We start from the raw sequence: 19857 nt of genomic DNA, 5'->3' as shown, positions 1-19857 counted from the left end.
TTGTAAAGGTCACACAATGGCTGAATAATTTATCTCAAACCAACTTTCTGCAGGTGGTCCTTCTGCCTTTTTATCTGCAAAATTTCCTTGAACTTTTCTAAAAGCGCAGCAGCTGAAAGATTTATGAAAATCTTACAACAGTAGCGTTAAATATTTCAGTGAATTACAAAGCGAGTCACAGTGGGAGGGCAGAAGTCTCCTCCTTATGATGTGATACTGTACATAAGGAGCTCTCGCCTGCGTAAATATGGCCCTGCAGCAGCAGAGGCATCAGGTCTGGTCTTGAACGTCCTGTTCCCATGACACTGATCCCACTTTGCACCTTCGGCCGTGTGTTAAGAGCTTCTCCCAAGGGATCTGTAAACTAGTAAAAACAAATTAAACTGGTGGCAGAGGCGCGGATTACAAGCCATTAAAGGAGATTGCTCTTGAAATAAGCTCCGTGGCTTTTACCTTCGTGCTCCTCGGGTGCCCCTGCGCCGCGTCCCGCTTCCCAGCCCGTCCTCCGTCTGCTCCTGTCGCCGGCGCATCCTCTTGAGCGTCGGGGGTCGCGTTGGAGCGTCGCTGGGAGATGCCGACGAGGCGCCGGACGCTCGTTCTCGTCACCTGACAGATGGCTGTCGTGCAGCTTCTCACCATCTTCTGGCACCGACCCCATCGTCACCAGCTGGAGATCGATTTAACTCACCCTGTGCTACTACAACATCCCTTTCTTATATGAAGGACGCGGCCACTTGAAACCCTTTGTCTGTTGTGTTCATGAAAAAATTATGTTTCATATCACTTTTTCTTCCATCTGTGGATGCAAATATAGATCAAAACATGTTTTAAAACCATCCTGTGTTTATCAGCATTGGTCATCGCTGCCTGTATCAAATTAAGCTTCTCAGATTGTTTCATCGTCATCACTTTCATCGCCTTTTGCTTAATGTCTTTGAAGTAAATATCATGAAAGGTCTACAAAGGTGACTGTGATGTTTCAGTGGAGCACATGTCTGAGGTGCTTTGGGCCGGAGCAGCAGACTGCACTTACTATTATCTCACGCTCGTCGAACCGGAGGATGTGTGAATTTTTCCCACACAGTTCAGAAACTTCTCAAAGTGCTAATCTTTCACACATCACTTTTATGCCTGTAGCTCGGAGCCGTTGCACCATTATTCCTCCAGTCGGAGCGCACTCTGAGTGCATCTCCGTCCACTCCTCAGATCATCTGTCGCTGCAGCGCTTACAGATGTTAAACCTCTGGGTCGAAGCGGGTCCGCTTGCGTCGCTCAACGGGTGGAGATCGATGCCTCCTCTGGCGCAACTCGCCTGATTTCCCTCCACCCTGACCGACACCTTCCAGACTCTGGGCCGTGGATCAGCGACGGCCTGAGGCTGATAAAGCAGCACAGTGTCCGTCTGCCGTGAGGAAGAACAGACGCCGGCGTGCTTTAGTGGATTGTTTTCACTCACACATCTTCCTGAGATGAAACAGGAGCGTTTTAACACACGGTCCTCGTGTCACCGCTGAAATACCTGCTAAACCAGAAAATACCCCCCCCCAGCGAGGAGGAGCAATCACAAAGTTGACTGATGAACGCCTGTCTGTGCAATCTAGCGCCAAGTCTTAATTAGTTTTTCTCAGCCTGTTGAATCTGCTCCTGTTTTGTTCGGTTGGAGCCTTTTTCTGCTAAAATTGTTCATGTTTGTCACAAATTCTCATTATTCTAAACTGCTCACACCATCACTCTCCTCTAGATGTTTGATTTCAGTAGTGCACACCCCATGAGGGTATACTGTATATCTATAATAGCAATGATAGGGCACATTTTAACTGCATATCTATGTAAATAATATGTAATAATGCTTCTATGACATTCGAGCAGCATCGGAGCAGCTGACGTGTGGTGCAGTAACTCTGACTCTCCAGGGGGTCGTCCACCAGGATTCAAATTACAGCAGCTTTAACCTTTATTAAAAAGTACGTGTCACCATGAATTATCTTTGCTGGGTGTCACCCGGCCGTAGCGCGGCGCCACCAGATTACTTAGTGGGAATAGAAGCCTGAAATGGTGGCGTCCAATCGTGGAGATGGATCCTCGGGCCCAGCTCGGATCAGAGCCGCTCGACGCTGCTGCGACCAGCGCTTCGAAATGTCAGGGTGCAATTTGTGTGGCGACGGCCAACGAGCATCGATCCTTCGCTGGCTTTGCCTGGAACCATCGCACGGCTCGTGACAGAGACGCTGTATGACAGCTGCTTGCCAGAGCGTCGGGCAGCGCTCTGGTGGTGGGAGGGGGTTCCGTCGTCTGCCGCCGGAGCTCGATCAGTGCAATTTGGAGACGAAACAAGCGGCAGCAGTAAATTTGTGGCAGGTCACTATTGCAGTCTGAGCCGACAGCATGGTTTTAATGGGCGGCGTCTATGGACTTCTGCTCTCGAATCGCTGTGGAACATGATCATTTACATGCTGCGTATTCCATTTGTCCTGTGAATCTTGCTCTTAAACTGGGTCCAGGCTCTCTGACGTGGTTCTTGCCCCTTTGAGGCTCCCGTGACTGGATTCTCCAGACGGGAACAATGAGCGCTATGTTTTCATTTGACCATTTTAGCATTTTATGCTGAAGCGGTTTGTTTTTCTAGTTTCATTTTCCAGTCTGTGTTTACAGCGAGCCAAGGTAACAGATTGAAGACTGATTGGAACAGTTTAAGCCCTTATCTTCACATAGACACATTTTACCCTTGGAAGCCAATTAAGAGATGTTTAACACTCATCAGTAACACGGTGCGGACTCAAATACAAATACAAATATATATAGAATATTCTTTGTGAAAGGAAAAAGCATAACAAATATTTCCTCAAAGGCTTTAAAGGTATTTGTTTATCATAAGTGTTCTTTATGTTAATTGTTTTTCTTTATGTGTTGCCGTTTGCTGCGCTTCGTGCTTTTTTTGTCTGTTTGTTTGTTTGCATGTCATGCGTTGATGTAAAGCGTGAATCCACTGTGCATCTTCATGTGTAAAATGTGAGAACACGCTGGCGCTCGCACGGCTGCAGCCATCATCATCATCAGCAGCAGCAGCAGCAGCAGCAGCGGTGCATGCGCGGTCTCAGAAATGGCCGCTGTTGACTTTTCTCACCGGCTCCGTGGGGGGTCTGAGATTATGTCAAAGCCCAGGTGCAGCAGTCCGCGTCCAACGCCTTTTCTCAGTGGGATGAAATAGCGGTCGGACCCGTCGCGGTGGTGCCAGAATATTCCAGTGAGCGAGTGGCGTTAAAATAAATACTATCATCATTATCATCAGTTCCCTTGTTAAGTTCACTCACTTTTTACACCTTTTATGAACTGTTTTGACCTGAACATTGAGGTATTTTGTGTATTGTTTGCATTTGCATAGTGAAGTAAAACATGGCTTCATTCTCATTTGTGCTGATTATCTCCCAGTTTCACCGTTTCTTCTCAACGATCTCCTATAACGCGTTGAACCAAACCCACAGGGCTGGATTAGCCCTCGTCTACACATTATTAGCGTTACTTTACACTGACTGCAGCCGATGAAGTCGTCAGTGTCACAACACAAACAGGTAGCTGCTGTTTTCCTGCTGATGCCGTCGTGTTCGTATTTCAGATCTGTCATTAGCGTGTGAGAGCTATTAGCCTGCTCCAGTCTGTGTCTTGTGTTTTAGTGGCAGACTGACACCAGAACTGACAGGAGACACCAGAGCAGCGTTTTGAATCAGCACCACCTGAGCTGAGGGGGAGGGGGGGGGTCCCTGGCCAAGGCCTGCATCGTTTGCAAAGTGACATCCACCGCACGGCCGCCTTTTCAAACGAGGCCATGCGGGAAAAGTGGAAAACGTCTTTGCAATTTGCTGGGTGTCATAAGAATCCGGCCTTGATTGCAATCATTCTCTGTGAGCGAAGGGGTTGTCTGTCGAGCCACGTTGATTCCAGTGTCAAGGTGTGATTCAATACGGATCGCGTGCATACAGCATGGAGTTAAGAGTGAGTGTTTGGGAGAAAAGACGAATTAGACTCAATCAGAATCAGTCGGCTTTGTAGAATTGGTTTATAGCGGCACCTAGTGGACATTTACAGGAACAGCTACTCATGTCCCGTTTCCCTCTCTCCACCTCCATCCATTCCTCTTCTCTTGCTGTCTCTCACCTCAGAATATGCCAGGACATGACAATGAGCTCCAACAGCACAGACCCTGGACTCTTCCTGACTGCCAACGCATTGACCACGGTGGCTGGAATCTACCCACAATCCAACGCGCTTCACCAAGGAACTGGAGGTTTTCACCGGAGCGCCCAGGACACCAATTCCTCTCCCACCGGCCCACTCCTGAACTTCACTCCGGCGAGGAATGAGTCGACGGCCCTGGACCCGCTCGGCGGCCACCACGTGTGGCACGTCGTCCTCATCGTCTTTGTGACAGGCACGCTGTCATTAGTCACTATCATTGGCAACATCCTGGTGGTGGTGTCGTTTAAGGTTAACCGCCAGCTGAAGACGGTGAATAACTACTTCCTGTTGAGCTTGGCTGTGGCTGACCTCATCATAGGGGTCATTTCCATGAACCTGTACACCACCTATCTGGTGATGGGCTACTGGGCCATGGGGAACTGGGCCTGCGACATGTGGCTGGCTATAGACTACGTGGCCAGCAACGCCTCGGTCATGAACCTGCTGGTCATCAGCTTCGACCGCTACTTCTCCATCACCCGGCCTTTGACCTACCGAGCCAAACGGACCACGAAGCGAGCTGGGATCATGATCAGCCTGGCCTGGTTCGTGTCTCTCGTGCTGTGGGCGCCGGCCATCCTGCTGTGGCAGTACTTTGAGGGTAAAAGGACCGTGCCCTCCAACCAGTGCTACATCCAGTTCCTCTCGGAGCCCACGATCACTTTCTGCACAGCCATGGCAGCGTTCTACCTGCCTGTCACCATCATGAGCGTGCTCTACTGGCGCATTTACAAAGAGACGCAGAACCGCTCCAAAGAGCTGGCCGGGCTGCAGGGTTCCGAGTGCCGCGGCGCGATGGGAGGGCGGGGGGGCAGCGGCGCGAGCGAGAGGTCCCGCTTCGTGCACCAGACGGGCAGCGCCAGGAGCTGCGGCAGCTACGAGCTGAGCAGGCTGTCCCGGAGGAAGAGCGCGTGCCAGGAGCTGGTGGGACGCTTGCACTGCTGGCCGGGCGTGCGCTCCTGGAGACCCGGCAGCGTGCGGCACGGCGAGAAGGACCCGGACCAGAGCAGCAGCGACAGCTGGAACAACAACGACGCTGCGGTTTCCCTGGACCAGTCCGGGTCCTCGGAGGACGAGGACTGCGGCGGCAGAGAGATGCTGTCCCAGAGTCACGCGATCTTCTCCATCGTCCTCAGCCTGCCGGGCATTAAGGCTGCCGTCAACTCCCAGCTCACATCCTGCGAGGACTTGGATGCCGCCTCCGAGGAGGACCCCCTCCGGGCGGCGGAGTTCAACCGCGACGGCGTCTCCGCGGTCGCCAGCGACGCGGCCGCCGCCGCCGCCGCCGCCGACGGCTCCGACAGGAGCTTCCACCAACACTTCTGCTCGCGCAAGATCCAGTCCATGCCCGCCATCCAGACCAGCTGCAACCCGGGCCCGGACGGGGCCGGCGCCGCCGCCGCCGCGTCCACCAAGTCCCCCTCCGCCCCGCTCTCCTTCAAGGAGGCGGCGCTGGCGAAGCGCTTCGCCGCCCGCGCCCGGACTCAGATCACCAAGAGGAAGCGCATGTCGCTGGTGAAGGAGAAGAAGGCGGCGCAGACGCTCAGCGCCATCCTGTTCGCGTTCATCATCACGTGGACGCCGTACAACATCATGGTGCTGATCAACGCCTTCTGCAAGGGCTGCATCCCGGAGACGCTGTGGGCCGTGGGCTACTGGCTGTGCTACGTCAACAGCACCGTCAACCCCATGTGCTACGCCCTGTGCAACAAGACCTTCCGCACCACCTTCAAGATGATCCTGCTGTGCCGCTGGGACCAGAGGACGCGGCGGAAGCAGCAGTTCGAGCAGAAGCAGTCCGTGGTCTTCCACAGGAGGGTTCCCAGAGAGTCCACGTAAAGGACCGCACGCTCGGGTGCGCTCGGAAAATCCATCAGGGGAGAGGGCGGAAGGAGCACGGCGGGTGTTTCCGTGGCGTTTCGTTGCCTGGAGGCCGGTGTCGAACAGCCATCGTACCGTGTGTGGTGGTCTTCAGGTGTGCGTTTGTGTCAGTGCATTCATTCAGGAAAGGCGCGCCTTTCCCCCCCGTCCCCGAAGAACCCGTCACCGCGTCGCGCGGCCGCGGCTGCGTGAAGAGCGAGCGAAACAAACAGTAGATAAGGGCTTTAAAAACGCAGCGCGCGAGAATTACTGAAGTGCAATTGACTCGGGGGGAACGGAGGTGTGGGATTTACATTTCTGTATATTGCTCATCTGTAATGTACAGAGTGGTTCTGCATTCGCAAACCAAAGGACGTACCTGTAAAATGTAACTGAAAGCCGAGACGAGACGTGTTTTGTGATCACTGGCTTCTGCGTCGTCCCGGTTGCAGCCGCCACCCTCCTCGCTGGCATGCGTTTTTATTGGACCTTCTGTACATTGCCTTTATATGGTTCTAGCTTTCCTGCGTCTGACGGAGCGCCCTCAGTCGACAGAGATCTGTTATTTTGTGATATTCATCCTCGGTTTTCTAGATATTCCTGAGATTTTGAGCCAGTCTGAAAAACGAGTCCCATGATTCCTCCTGATGAACTGAGTTGTGAATATTACGTGTGGCGCCACGGTCAGTGAGCTGCTGTCGTGTTCAATGTGATTGTTGTGGTTTTTAATGGTGGAGACAATAAGTACATTGCTTGTGATTTTATGTACTTGCGTTTTTTTTTGTTCACGGTAATGAAAATATTGTTTGTGTACATTTGGATAGTTCTGAATATGACACACTGACTCATTGCACATGCTCATTTATAAAACTGCTTGTTTTGAATAACATTTCTACAAACGGAAGTTAAAGCAGCTTTTTGCAGGAGGCCCGTCATCTGTGACACAGCAGAGCAACAGCGGCCTCTAGTGGCCGGAGAAAGACCTGTGGTCCAGGGTTTGATCTGACTAAACCATTCTGCCATTACACTGTATGAAGACAGAGTGACAGGCTCTATCAGACATGTGTGGCAATCATGATTACCTTAATCTGAAATTCTCCTTGGAATTTACAGGCCACAACCCCTGACATTATAATGTCATATAATGTCTTATGATTCCAGTGAAGTTGTTTCTATTTCAAGTCTTGGCGTAGCGTTGTGAATTGATCTGACACCTGCCTGAGTCCACCTTGCATCAGGTTTTTCTATAGCACGTGGATGAAAACACCACTGGAGACACCGGCGGCACATTTTGAGTCTGTAATGCACATTATGTTATTCTTATTTTAAGTTGTTGTTTTTTTTACATTGTTGTGACACCCATGATTAATATGAATATTGTGTAAAACACATTGAAGGAAAAGGACACAATGTACTGTACTGTGACAAAATGCAAATTCAAACATGAGTAGACTATAATGTTGGATGCAATGGTCATAAATAACAGAATGAAGTTTGTGCTGTATGTAAAGTTGTTTTCTTTTTCTTTTTCTGTTTCAACACAATGTGCTTCAACAAAATATTACAGTTTTGTACTTAGTGGAAATGTAAACCACCAAAATGGTGAGCACCAACATTTTGTTACATTTCAGGTATGCTGACCATATTCATATTTTACTTTAATAAACAAACAACAACGATCTGTCAGATATCAATTGTTTTAAAGCTTCAACATGTATGAGAATGTTCTTCTTATTTATGTGCCTGTTTTTGTGTATGATGAATATAATCTGTATTTACCTGGTAAATGTCACTTTTGAATATTTGTACTGAAAAAAACAAACAAATGTTGGTACATTTAGCATTTTTGTAAGTCATTGTTTTTATTTATTCTACAGTTTATCACTAGTAGATGCTAGTAGAAGTGTGAAACACTATAAGAAACTTAACCAACAAACAGTGTCCAACCTATTAGTCTTAATAATAGACTTAATAAACCAGCAGCCTTTTTTGATAAATATGACCTTATTATCTCAGCAGCACACTGGGCTGATATACAGCGTGGAAATGAACTTCCTGTCACTCAAACACTGTCTAAAAGGCAATATCTTCAATCAATTCATATTTATGAACGTACATGCTTTTATCAATAATTTTATCAGCAAATCCTTTATTAGAAAACGTTTCTTGACGCATCCCATGGCTTTGAGAATCTTCAAACCCTTACCACCCTTCAAACCAAACCTAGTCAGAATTATAATCTAAACCAAGTAGTAAGGACTGGTTTTCTATCATTTGACTTTACATTGTTCACCAATAACGCTTCTCTATGATAAAGCAGTAGTTTATAACTGCTACAATAACATGTTGACACCAGTGGGTCTATTAGGTGTAAATATCCATTATTCACATTGATGGCTTTTATTAATGAAAAGGATTCAGTACAGCTATTACGACATTTGTTCTTACTCTTGATTCTATCTTCCAGGTGTGAGAAACTACATTTCTATGAAGGTGCAGTCATTTGAACCATACCATGACTTCTCTGACGTCTCACAGCAGCTTTTGCTGGGAGGACACAGCTGACTCTCATTTCCTGATTAGAGGGATGGACCGAAAGGTGGCTCCAGGGCACACACACCAAACCAAAAGTGGAAATTACTGATTGAGTTGATATTCCATTGTAATATTTTGTCTATCGACCCAATATGATCTTGCATAGTTGTCTGGCACGGCATCATTAGCACAGAGGATCTGATTTAATCAAGGAACCGAATAAAGAAGACTGTTGTTTGACTGTTGCACAGCTCTGTTTGCTCCCGTGATGAAGGCTGATGAAGTTAGCGAGGGGAGTCTCAGACAGTGCTAATGGGAGATGGCCAAGGAGAGCAGACATGTGATAAAGAAAATACCAACTTCATGTGACCCATGGCTGAGGAGTGGCTCCTAGACCAAGACAGACCTCCATTTGTGTTGTTTTCTTCACAAAGTGCTGGTCCACTGAGGAGAAACAACCAGTCAGGCAAGTACATGTTGGTTCTTCTTTAATTTAAAAGGCTGTATTTACTAACTCATGATTTGTCTAAATGTGCAAGAAGTTGATTAAAGTTCATTATTTGCTGTATTTAAAGGAGCACACAACAGGTTTATTGGAACTATATATTTAATTTATGTTTGTTTTCTTTGAGATCATCGTGTCAGGAAGCTGTGAGAAACTAGTTTGAACTTTGTTTGTCTAAAAAGTGAGGGAGGAAAAATAAGAATCTTTACATCTGGTGTGAGAACTGACTTGCATCATCCTGGATCAGTGAAGGCACACACACACACACACACACACACACCACTAAACATGTTTCTATCTTACAGTAAGCTTAATGTACAAACAAAACTTCTACTGTTGTTTCATTTGTGCTGATTTCTGATCAGGCATCAAATGATTTATAAATGAACTGCTGCAAAGCTGCAATGAGCTGAGCAAAACAGTTTCTTTTGTTTCAATGCAGACCATGAACTGTGTTTGTTTTATACTTGAAACTGTTAACTGCTCCATATTTGGCATTTCATCATCTTTTGTTACTATTTCTCATTTTAATGCATGTCTAAATAGCTGTTGGCATCATGGCTCATTAATAATGTTAATTATTAGTATTGTTTATGATCAATACAACCATGAGATTTTTATCAGATTATTTAGAGAAAGGAGAGAATTTTCACATTTCACGCTAAAATTTTTTCCTCATTCAGTAACTTTACTACCCACTTCCCCTTTCCTCATTTCTGCACATGACAAACATTAGATGAATGAAGGTGATGCTGAGTTGCTTTTCCTCTTCAGCCTGTCTGCTCCAGATGAGGCTGAGCTGGTGAGGATGCAGACCATTAAAACGGTGGAGACCCAGGTGCCTCTGCTGAAAGAAAGTTTCTTCACCACGACTTTCAAAGGCAGGAGGAAGAGCAGCGTCACCAACCTCCTCCGCAGGCAGCAGTACTCGCTCCTGAATCAACAGCAGCAGCAATGCATTCTGGAGCATCAGCAGCTGAATCCGAAGCTCTTTCTTCTCCCTCCCGCCGAAAATGAACCGGGGCAGCGCACTCTGGAGCGCCGGCGCCTCGCTCGCTCCACCAGCAGCCCGTTATGCAAGACAGATGGGGATGGAGAGGAGGGGCAAAAAGAGAGGAAGGATCAGAGAGGGAGAGGGGGCGAGCGAGGAGCGAGCGGTACTGAGCCCGTGGCTGTCAGTGCCAGTCTCCTCCTCCTCTCATCATCAGCATCAGTGGCGCTGGGGGAGGCAGCATCATCCCCACAGCTGCTTTCAACTGTGGTGGAGAGACAGCGGGGATTAGGCGGCTCTGAAGGGGCTCAGACCAGCACTGGAGCAGCATCAGCAGCGGCCCAGGAGGAAGCCAATAATGAGCAGCCTCCGCCCCAGCATCAGGGCCTGTTAGCCAAGGGGGTCCGCCTGCTCAGGAGTATGGGGAACCAGGAGACCAGGCAGAAGAGAGGAGGAGGAGGAGCAGCAGCGGGCGACGCTTCCTGTGACGGTGACGCTGATGAGAGGGAAGTGGACAAAAAGGCCAAAAAGGCTCCCAATAAGATCAGTAGAGGAGGAGGAGGAGAGCACGGCGGCAAGAAGAAGTCCAAGTCGGAGTCGAAGGGGTCTGTCTTTTCTGGAATGAGGATCCGGAAGGGTTTAACCAAGGCTAAGCGCTCGTCTAAGGGCGACGTGCTGGAGGATGGGAGGCCCTCGCGCCCCGGCCCAGCGCAGCTCCAGGCCGCGGCTCGGACCGGCCTGTCAGCTGACGTGGGCATCGACGGAGACCTCAGCCGAGCGTCTCTGGCGGACGAGACGGGGCGGAGGACGAGCTCGGGCTCGGACGCTGACCTCTACAGCTTTCACTCGGCAACGGCGGACGCCGAGGACCTGCTGTCTGACATCCAGCAGGCCATGAGGGACCAGTGTGAGTCCAGCGACGGACGGCTGGCCCCCGAGAAGGTAGCGGCTCCCCGCTCCTTCGGTCCGAGCGCCGACGTGCTTGTTCTCCCCGTCAGCGACGCTAACGAGCTAAACGCTGGTAGGAGGTTAGAGGACGACAGCCGTGACGTGCCTCAGTCCTCCAATTCATCGGACTCCGAGTCCCCGACCTCAGCCCCGGACACAGAGACCAGCAGCGGCAGCGTCTTCCCCAAAACCAACAGCACCTACAGCTTCGCCGACACCACGGCCACCACCCCGTCCTACGAGAGCGCCGAGGAGCCGCTGGACGACGCCGACGGCTCCGTGTGGCTCCCGGTCCGGGCCCAGGCGGACCTGCCGCCTCACGGCAGCAGCATGCGCGTGCCCAGCGTCCGCGTGGAGGCCGCGACGCCGGCGCCGCTGGGGGTCCAGAAGAGCGCGAGCAGCACGGACCTGTCGCTGGAGAGGGAGGAGGAGAAGGAGACGGGGAGGTGGGACTTCCTGTCGCTGAAGAGGAGGAAAAGCAGCATGTGCGGCAGCCTCCTGAGCGCAGACGCCCCCGCGGGCTGTGAGCCCAGGAGGAAGTCCTCCAGCTCCTCCACCGTCAAGCTCTACCCCCCGGTCCACCCGTCCTATGTCAAAACCACCACGAGGCAGCTCACCTCTCCCATCGGATCGCCCCTGACCAGCCCCCACGTGCCGAGGAAAACCGGCGGCGCCGCCGCTGCCGAGTGCGGCGCAGCCCGCGGGTTCAGGGTGCGAAAGCAGAGGTCCTGCTCCATCGCCGGAACCTCCGGTCCGTCGTCAGAATGGCCCCCAGAGCTGGACGTCCTGGGGGGCGGGGACCGGGCCGGGCTCCTGGAGCGGGAGGCTCCGCTGGCGGGTCACGCGGCGGGGCCGTACTGGACCCTGGGCTCCAGGCGGGCGCCGCACGGACGCCGGGCCTGCGGCGCCGCGGCCGCCGACCTGGACGTGTTCTCAGGTGAGTCGCACGGAAAGCACGCGGCTGAAGCGCAGCCTCTGGTTGTGGAGCTGCTTTCACTCTTCTGTCCATGAAATGACAAGAAGGAGGTTCAGTTTTGAGATCATCACAACTCCACAGACATCATGACTGTGTTTTACTGTGAATACGTACTCACAGGTTCCGTTTGTGTATGCGTTGCGTGACTGGCTCAGTGTTGTGGATCAGAACTGACTGAAGGTGATTCCAGTAGCCAACTACAGGTGTGTGCATGAAAAGCGTGATGACGCGATGCTCTGGAACAAACGCACACTTCACTCAAAACAATGCTTCACTGTCGCGTCCCGTGTTCCGCCGCCGTTCATGAGCTCAGCTGCTCTCCACTGTCTGCGCCCGTGCCCATAAATCAGCGACACGACGCCTCCCACCGTCCTCTGATTCAACCGGCATGGCCTCGAAAACACACGCACACACACACACACACACACACACACACGCTCCTGTGGACGCTGAACCCAAGTGACAGTTTATCCGTGTGACAAGAATGAGTCATGATGTAAAATGCATTTGCGTTGTGTCAGATGAATGTACTATAGCCTAAATGTAAAGGTGCAGTCAGACCCCCCCCCAACTTACACACACACACACACACACCACCACCATCCCTGGTGTCTGGCCAGTCAGACATGTGCTGTCCTGCTTTTCTTATTTCACCAGGCAGTCGCTCACTAATTCAGAGCTGCATGTGACACTGATCACTTCAACCAGTTTTCCAGGTCACAACTACCCTCGAGGAGAGAGAGGAGCTCAGCACAGCGACAACTCAGGCTTTGAGACACGATTTCACGATTTCACACAGGCCTTTATAATATATTCTGCTTTTAAAGGAAGCCGTGCAGCAAAGCATGAGCTCGTTAATTAATTGTGAGCTACATGAGCCTGGTTTAATAACTACATATAGTGTAAGTGGCTCATTTTTAACGATTAATTCTGGCTCTGAGAATGAATGTTCTATCTTTACTGCATTAAACTATATTCTAAATATTTTTAAACCTGCTGCACGGTTAACACCAACTCTCCTCACCCACATGGAAATGGTGTGAACAGTGATCGGAGTTTACATTTGTAGGTGTTTAATTATCACGTTTGAAACTGGGACATCACAGCTCTAACAATAGTTAGTACAAAAATAAGAATTATTGGGTCTTATTTCGGAGCTTCTGTATCGTCCGGGCCCGTTTTATCCTCGGATTTTCTTTCCTCCCGTTTGTAGGTCGCGCGCTGCTGGACAGGGTGTCGCTGCCTGGAGGGGACGGGCCGAGCGAGGAGGAGGCGAAGGCCCTGTGCGACCGCCTGCTGACCCGGGGTCTGCTGCAGCCCTTCAGCGAGCTGCGAGGCCACGGCGGCGTCCTGTTCAGCGTAAGCATCGGCTCGGCCTCAGGGGTGCAGCGCGTGAATGAATGAGAAGCAGTCACCGCGCAGGCACAGATTCAGCGGCTGTGTGCGTGAGGGAGCGTGTGCTAATCTGATGACGTGCCCAAACAATGCGGCGACCCTCCGTTTATGAACATGGAGGGTTATGCAAAGCCGTCTAATCTGCGTTTCTATATTTACCGCTGCTCTACTGTGATTCATCCCAGAGACACTTCATTATGTGAAGAGCAGCAGCGCATGAAAGTTACATGTCTTAATTCTCATTAGTTTGCAATGGGTTTTGCTCCAACCGGATTGTGTGTGTGTCGCAATCCCATTTGTTTTGTGATTATTGTGACTGAAAGTGAGCACGTTGACGCTTGGCTCAGAATGTGGTCATGACTACAGGATCCAGCAGGTTGACCCTATTCAGTACATCTTCACGGTAACGGCTGTATTCAGGTCGAATCAGAGTCTCTGCAGCTCTTGTTTTTTTGCTAAACACCAAAGATGGTGAACGGATTAGTGTTGATCTGCACGAGGCCCCGCCCCCTCGGACGCACGTGCTCATGTGCGCCTACAGCATCCATACAGCAGCTGAACACGAGCGACTCAGAGGATTTCCTGCATAACTCCTGCATGCAGACGGAGGATCCTGCGCTCGTGCACGTCCTCCGGCGCCGCCGGTCGCGCGGCTGAAGACGCCGGCGCGCTCGCGTGAGTGCAGAGCGGCGCCCTTTGCGTGCCGCGGCCTCTCCTCGCGCTCGGTGACGTGCGCTCGCGCGGACCATCTGCTGACAGCGTTACGTAACGGCTCCACGTGCCCCGGGCTAAAGCTGCTCTTCCCCAGCAAAAAGATCACCATTTGAGGATTGGACGGCTTCTGCGGCTGTGACCCCGACCCGCGTTTTCTTCCCCTGACTGGGCCTGAAGCCCTGCATTGTTCAGCGCAACCAAAAATAACCCTTTTGCTGCAGCCACTGAGGCAACAAACATCCTTGTTATTGCTTTTTATCTCGCAGCTGATCTCCATTTTACAACGAATCATCACAGTCTCTTTAATTCTTCAAAACAGTTTCACTTAAGCCTCTTTTAATTTTTTTTTATCATTGGATCCAGTTGGACATGAATCAGACTTTCTTTCATCTCTTTTCTTCTACACGTCAAACACCTGAACAGCATAGTTTACTATGATTGTTCTGTTTCTTTTACGCCTGCAGCATGAAATGAAGTATTCATCTTCATCAAGCCAAAGTATTTGGTATCAAAAGTATAAGCTTATTCCATTTAAAAGCAGGAAACTAGAATGAAAGGCGTCAATGTCTCACACTTTGCCGTGTGTGTGTGTGTGTGTGTGTGTGTGTGTGTGTGTGTGTGTGTGTGTGTGTGTGTGTGTGTGTCTGTGTGTCTGTCTGTCTGTGTGTGTGTGTGTGTGTGTCTGTGTGTGTGTGTGTGTGTGTGTGTGTGTGTGTGTGTACATGTTGTTCCTTCAATGTGTGTTTTTGCTATCAAGGTGGCAGTTAGTGCGATCAATATGGGTCAATTAATATTGGGAACTGCAGGGCTGTGGTTTGTGTAAATGAGCAGGATGGCGTAATTGTGCGTGCACCGTGCGGCTGGTAGCTTCTGTTCTGTTCTGTTCTGTTCTGCTCAGGAGGAGCAGCTGTACACGTGGGCGTCGGTGGGCCTGCCCGTCTCGTCTCATCTGTGGGAGCTCTACGGGGGGCGGTCCGCAGGCAGGAGACACAGCCTGAAACCCCCTTTGAATCACTCAACAACCAAGACGCAGGGGGCGAACTCTCAGGTTGGTCGAGTCGTCTCTGCATCTCTTTTCACAGCATGCGTCCAGTTTTCTCTGCACTCAGACTTGGCTTTGATTCACGTCAGTGCAATTTTCAAATGCTGTGAAATAAAGGCGGCAGAATATTCGTGCACTGCTCTCAAGCCCGGTGGAAACCGCCGACCGGGATCCTCGAGAAGCTGCAAATGCCCTGTCGTCCACCAGAGGTCAGGCTTGTCCTTAAAGACGCGTTGTAGTGGACCTCAAAGAGACCACAACTGGGAAATGTGTAGCAGCAGACACAAACCCTCCCTTTGTGAGGCCCAGCGAGACTCACTGTCTCTGGGGTCGAATCTCCTGGTATCCCCTCATCCCCTCTAAACCAGTCTGGAGCCACAGGTCTGATGGAGTCTGGACGCACTCGACTTCATTGACCTCCTCGAGCTCATAACTCAGTCGCTGAGCTTCTGCAGTGTTTTAATGTAGTTACTATTTATAAAGTGTAATTTATTCAACATTTAACAACCGTTTCAGCACAAAGTAGGATTGAGTATCTGCTGGTCATACATAAAGAGGGGTTTTTCTTGTTGGGTTTCCGACAGACAGAATCCAGCACGTTGAAGTCCGGTCCGTCGTCCTTGGAGGATGAGAGCGGCCTGGTCCCACAGCTGGAGCGGACCATCGATGAGCTGCGGGTTCGGGTCGCGGTGCTGCAGGGGCAGCGGGCCTCCGTGGCCACGCGCGGAGCGGACAGTGTGGAAGCGCCGGCCGACGCCCACCTCACGGCCCCGCGGGCGGGAGGAGAGGCCGCGAAGACGAGCCGGGACGCGTGGGTCCAGACGGCGCCCTCGGAGGAAGGCTCCTCCTCATCCTCATCCTCCGCCAGCAAACCTACACGGAGCTTCGTCTGCACCTGCCAGCAGACGCAACAGAGCAGCAGCCCTCCAGCTCACCCGCCCCCGCCTCCACCACCCTTACCAGGGGCTGTCGCGCCTCCACCCCCCCCTCCTCCTCCACCACCACCCTTACCTGGTCTTGGACCACGTGCACCAATGCCCCCCCCTCCTCCCCCTCCACCACCAGGGTTTGCACCTCCTCCCCCCCCTCCCCTGCTTGGCTTTGGAGCGCCGCCACCACCCCCTCCTCCTCTGCCAGGTTCGGGCCCTCCCCCGCCGCCCCCTCTGCCCGGAATGGGCCCCCCACCCCCACCCCCGCCCCCGGGCTTTGGACCGCCGCCTCCACCAGGCCCCATGCTCTCCATGGTGAACCAGGAAGCCGCCCCTGCCAAGGCCGCGATAGAACCCCCCAAGCCAATGAAGCCGCTCTACTGGACACGCATACAGCTGCATGCTAAGAAGTAAGGATAGACTGTGTAAAGTGAAGATAGACACGGATCATTTGCACAAAGGTATTCTCTGAACAGTAGAGGACTGAGAGGAAGCTCGTCCACTTAAGATAAACATCGGCCACATGCTGCGATGGTTGCAGAGATGCGAATGTTGATGCAGTCCAGGCATTGTGGTCGGCGGTGAATTGGCTTCAACCAGGGTTTCTTTCTTTCAGTCTTTAATAAGTTCTGGAAAACTGTAGTTGAGTAAAAACTCTAGGAAAGGGCAATTTGCTTGCACGTGGGAAACTTGATACCCAATCCCAAACTTAATTTGTTGGCTGATGGGTTTGACAACTGTGTACTAGAACTTATGCATTTCTACTCTGCGAAGGATGACAAACGGCCACTCTTAAAGAGCAGGCTATGATCTAGATAATGTTCTTCCAGTCGCTTGTTGTAAAAACACTCCTTGGATTCTAGAAACGCTCACTATGCTTTTTTTTTTTCTTCAAATGCACAGAGCAGATAAAGGTTCATTTATTTGCACTGTACTGTAAATTACACCTTCTTCCCCCTGTGTTTAGGCAAACTGGCTCGTTGGTGTGGGAGAAAATCGAGGAACCAGCCGTGGACTTTGAAGAATTTGTGGAACTTTTCTCCAAAAGTGCAGTTAAAGAGAAGAAAAAGCCAATTTCAGACACAATCAGCAAGTCCAAAGCTAAGCAGGTACAGCCTCAGTATTGTTTGTCTGTGCTGATTTACTAAGTCTTTATAGTCCCCTGCGTTGCAGCTATGACCCTTTTCTCATCTTCACTCTCACTCCTCCGATGCCCCCGTTCGCTCCCATCTCTCCTTGCCATCGCTCGGCGAGTGGCTTTGAGTGACAGGAGGAACTGCTACAGCCAGACAGTTATTATGTGGTGTGAGCTCTGGCTCCCATTCGACTCTCCCGTGACCGACCGGTGGCACCGAGCCAAAGTCTCGCGTGCGGTGAGGAAACCTCACGACAGAGATGACTGTTAAGAGGCAAAGAGCGGGGAGAGAAAGGGGGGTGAAGCGAAAGGGCGAGAAGCCTGGGAGCGATATTTCATGATGTGGTCCTCCCATTGTGCTTTCTGTATGACTTACTTTAATAGTCAGTCTGTTTCTCTCCCCAATCCCCTTTACTTCACTCCATCAATCTGAATGATCTACATTTAAAACCTGCTACAGTGAACGTTTTTTCTATAATATTACACCAGGGAAAGTGGTTTCACCCCTTTAATGGGGACCCAGCAGAATCCCCCAGCAACTTCTCCTCTTAGATCTTAGATGAACATCGGGGGAAAATCTTAGTTTATGGAAAATCTCAAGTTGAAACGTAACACCTAAATCTAAAGTCTCAAAAAAGTGGAAATGAACGTCTGAAATGGCGGAAGCTCCGCTGTAGTCGACAAAGTAAGTCAAGCTGATCATGGAGGCCTGAAGTCATTTCAGGGCAGTTAATCAACCTTCAAACACTTTCTTGCCTCTACTTTGAGTATTGTTGTTTTAAAAGGCCTGAGCAGTAAAGCAAACCAAGCTGTAGGAGCTAAATCAGCGTAACCCAGGATCCCACACAGAAACTGAAGTATCTTAAAACGAGTCGCAATTTTAATGCCATGTTATTTGGTTTGTGTAGCTGCCACCTGACTGAATACACAACGCAGAACACTTGTACCAGTCACCTTGCAGCTTTTATCCACCAGAGAAAAGTCAAGCGTGATGGGAAACGCTAGATAAGCTGAGGGACTTTGCCCTTTAGTGGAAAATCCTTGAGAGACACGCTTCCTTCAAGCATGTTGACACTTGAGGAGCTCTCGAACCATTTATTTGTTTGACTCGTCTGAGACGCGATGGGGCCGTGTGCTGTGTTTTGATAGGGTCTTTATTGAAGCAGACTTTCGCTGCATGTAATCTTGTAGTTGCTGCAGCTCTAAATCGGTGTGTGTGACCGCGCCGCGAACCCGTCCGCGCTGCGGCTGCGTTCGCCGGGTCGTGATCGACGGCACAAATTATGTGCTGAATTCCCTCGGCCGCGGCTGCGTCGATGCTGTGGTGCGTGTCTCCCCACGCTCCGGTGGTGCTGGAGCTACTGAAGTCAATGATAATGAAATAAAAGCATGAGTAGAGGCTGACTCAACCTCTGAAAGCGACCCCGGGCCTCGTGGCCAGAGCAGCTCTGACGTCGCGGTAAATGCCTCCGCTGACATCATCACCCTGTCATGGTGTCAAGCGTTGACCCGGCCGCCTGCTGGAAAGTTCAAGGGGGAGCGTCTCTGTCCGCCCAGATTCCTGCATTTATTCTCATTCTCGGCTGCAAATGGCTCGCGTTCGCTTCGTTTTCGCCTCGTCTTTTTGCTTCCACTGCGTGAACGCGTCGCACCTTGGGGATCTGCTTCTCACATGCGATGCTGTATGTGATTTTAATTTTGGCCCGTAACCCCCGAATCATAAATAGATCAGCCGATCGGCATCGTAATTGATGTGACTCAAAGAATTTCAAACAAAACAAAAGCTCAGACACATGGATTTAATGGGTTGTTGAAAATCCTTGTATTAAAGGGAGTTTTCTGGGTTGTCCTCTTCTGCTGAACAGCTTTTGTTGTAAATTTTAGTGACAAATATAATTTCAGTAACTATAATGGTTTATGGCCCCAGCTGTGTTTTATTATGGAATAATAAAATAGTGAAGTGATCCTAGTAAAGTCTCCCCAGACTCTGCTAGGTACTAATTTACTGAACTCAGTCTAAGGTAACTTAACACTAGAACTACTAAGGGACGTACACCTTTACATATACCCCTAACTACTGCTGGGTGTTCACTTGTCCGCCACGCTCCAGCTGGCACCCTGCCAAGAGCCGCTTTTGTTACGTAAAGAGGGCCATCACCGACGCACTCTGTGGGGTGGGACGCATGGGCTCGCTGACCCTGCTGCTGCCTGCAAGGCAGAGCAGGGTTCCTACTCATGTTCCTATGAGTCTATGAGTGACATCCACTGTTACAATGTTCCACCGCTATGTGCTTGGATTTACAACGTGAAAGGACGAGTGTCATTGTTGCGGTCTCACCGAAGGAAGCAATAAAAACATTTTTTCATGTAGACACGGAACTCTTCACAGTTTTGTCAAACGTAATTTCGTTATTCATATACAACAACATGCAAATGCTAAAAATTACTGAAAAGATGACAGTACACCCATCTAGTTTGGGTGAACAGAAAACGCTTGAAAGCGTTTCCGTTTTATATTCCGTTTATTTGGTTATTACTCCTTTCACCTGTACCACATAAAGTCATTGCAGAGCTACAGCCATGTTCCTACAAAG

The 19857-nt window shown here is 50.5% G+C and overlaps 2 protein-coding genes across 5 annotated transcripts in view; both read left to right on the top strand.

The window, feature by feature from the left end:
• The window catches only part of chrm3a (cholinergic receptor, muscarinic 3a), a 50595-nt gene extending 42814 nt beyond the window's left edge, over positions 1-7781 (top strand). For all 4 annotated transcript variants that reach the window (XM_029127024.3, XM_029127026.3, XM_029127022.3 and 1 more), the window contains one exon: positions 4158-7781. In XM_029127024.3, coding sequence (XP_028982857.1) covers positions 4171-6072 — 1902 coding nt within the window. In that variant the 5' untranslated portion in view covers positions 4158-4170 and the 3' untranslated portion in view covers positions 6073-7781. The remainder of the gene's footprint in view (positions 1-4157) is intronic.
• A 285-nt stretch (positions 7782-8066) lies between these two features.
• Positions 8067-19857, top strand: part of fmn2a (formin 2a) — a 29124-nt gene continuing 17333 nt past the window's right edge. Inside the window, exons 1-6 of the mRNA XM_029127021.3 lie at positions 8067-9094; positions 9908-12009; positions 13262-13407; positions 15056-15205; positions 15784-16538; positions 17096-17237. Coding sequence (XP_028982854.1) covers positions 9942-12009; positions 13262-13407; positions 15056-15205; positions 15784-16538; positions 17096-17237 — 3261 coding nt within the window. The 5' untranslated portion in view covers positions 8067-9094; positions 9908-9941. The remainder of the gene's footprint in view (positions 9095-9907; positions 12010-13261; positions 13408-15055; positions 15206-15783; positions 16539-17095; positions 17238-19857) is intronic.

Source organism: Betta splendens, chromosome 15, assembly GCF_900634795.4.
Source record: "Betta splendens chromosome 15, fBetSpl5.4, whole genome shotgun sequence".
Classification (NCBI taxonomy): domain Eukaryota; kingdom Metazoa; phylum Chordata; class Actinopteri; order Anabantiformes; family Osphronemidae; genus Betta; species Betta splendens.
The sequence above is the reverse complement of the archived record's forward strand: the minus strand, read 5'-3'. Positions and strand labels throughout refer to the sequence as shown.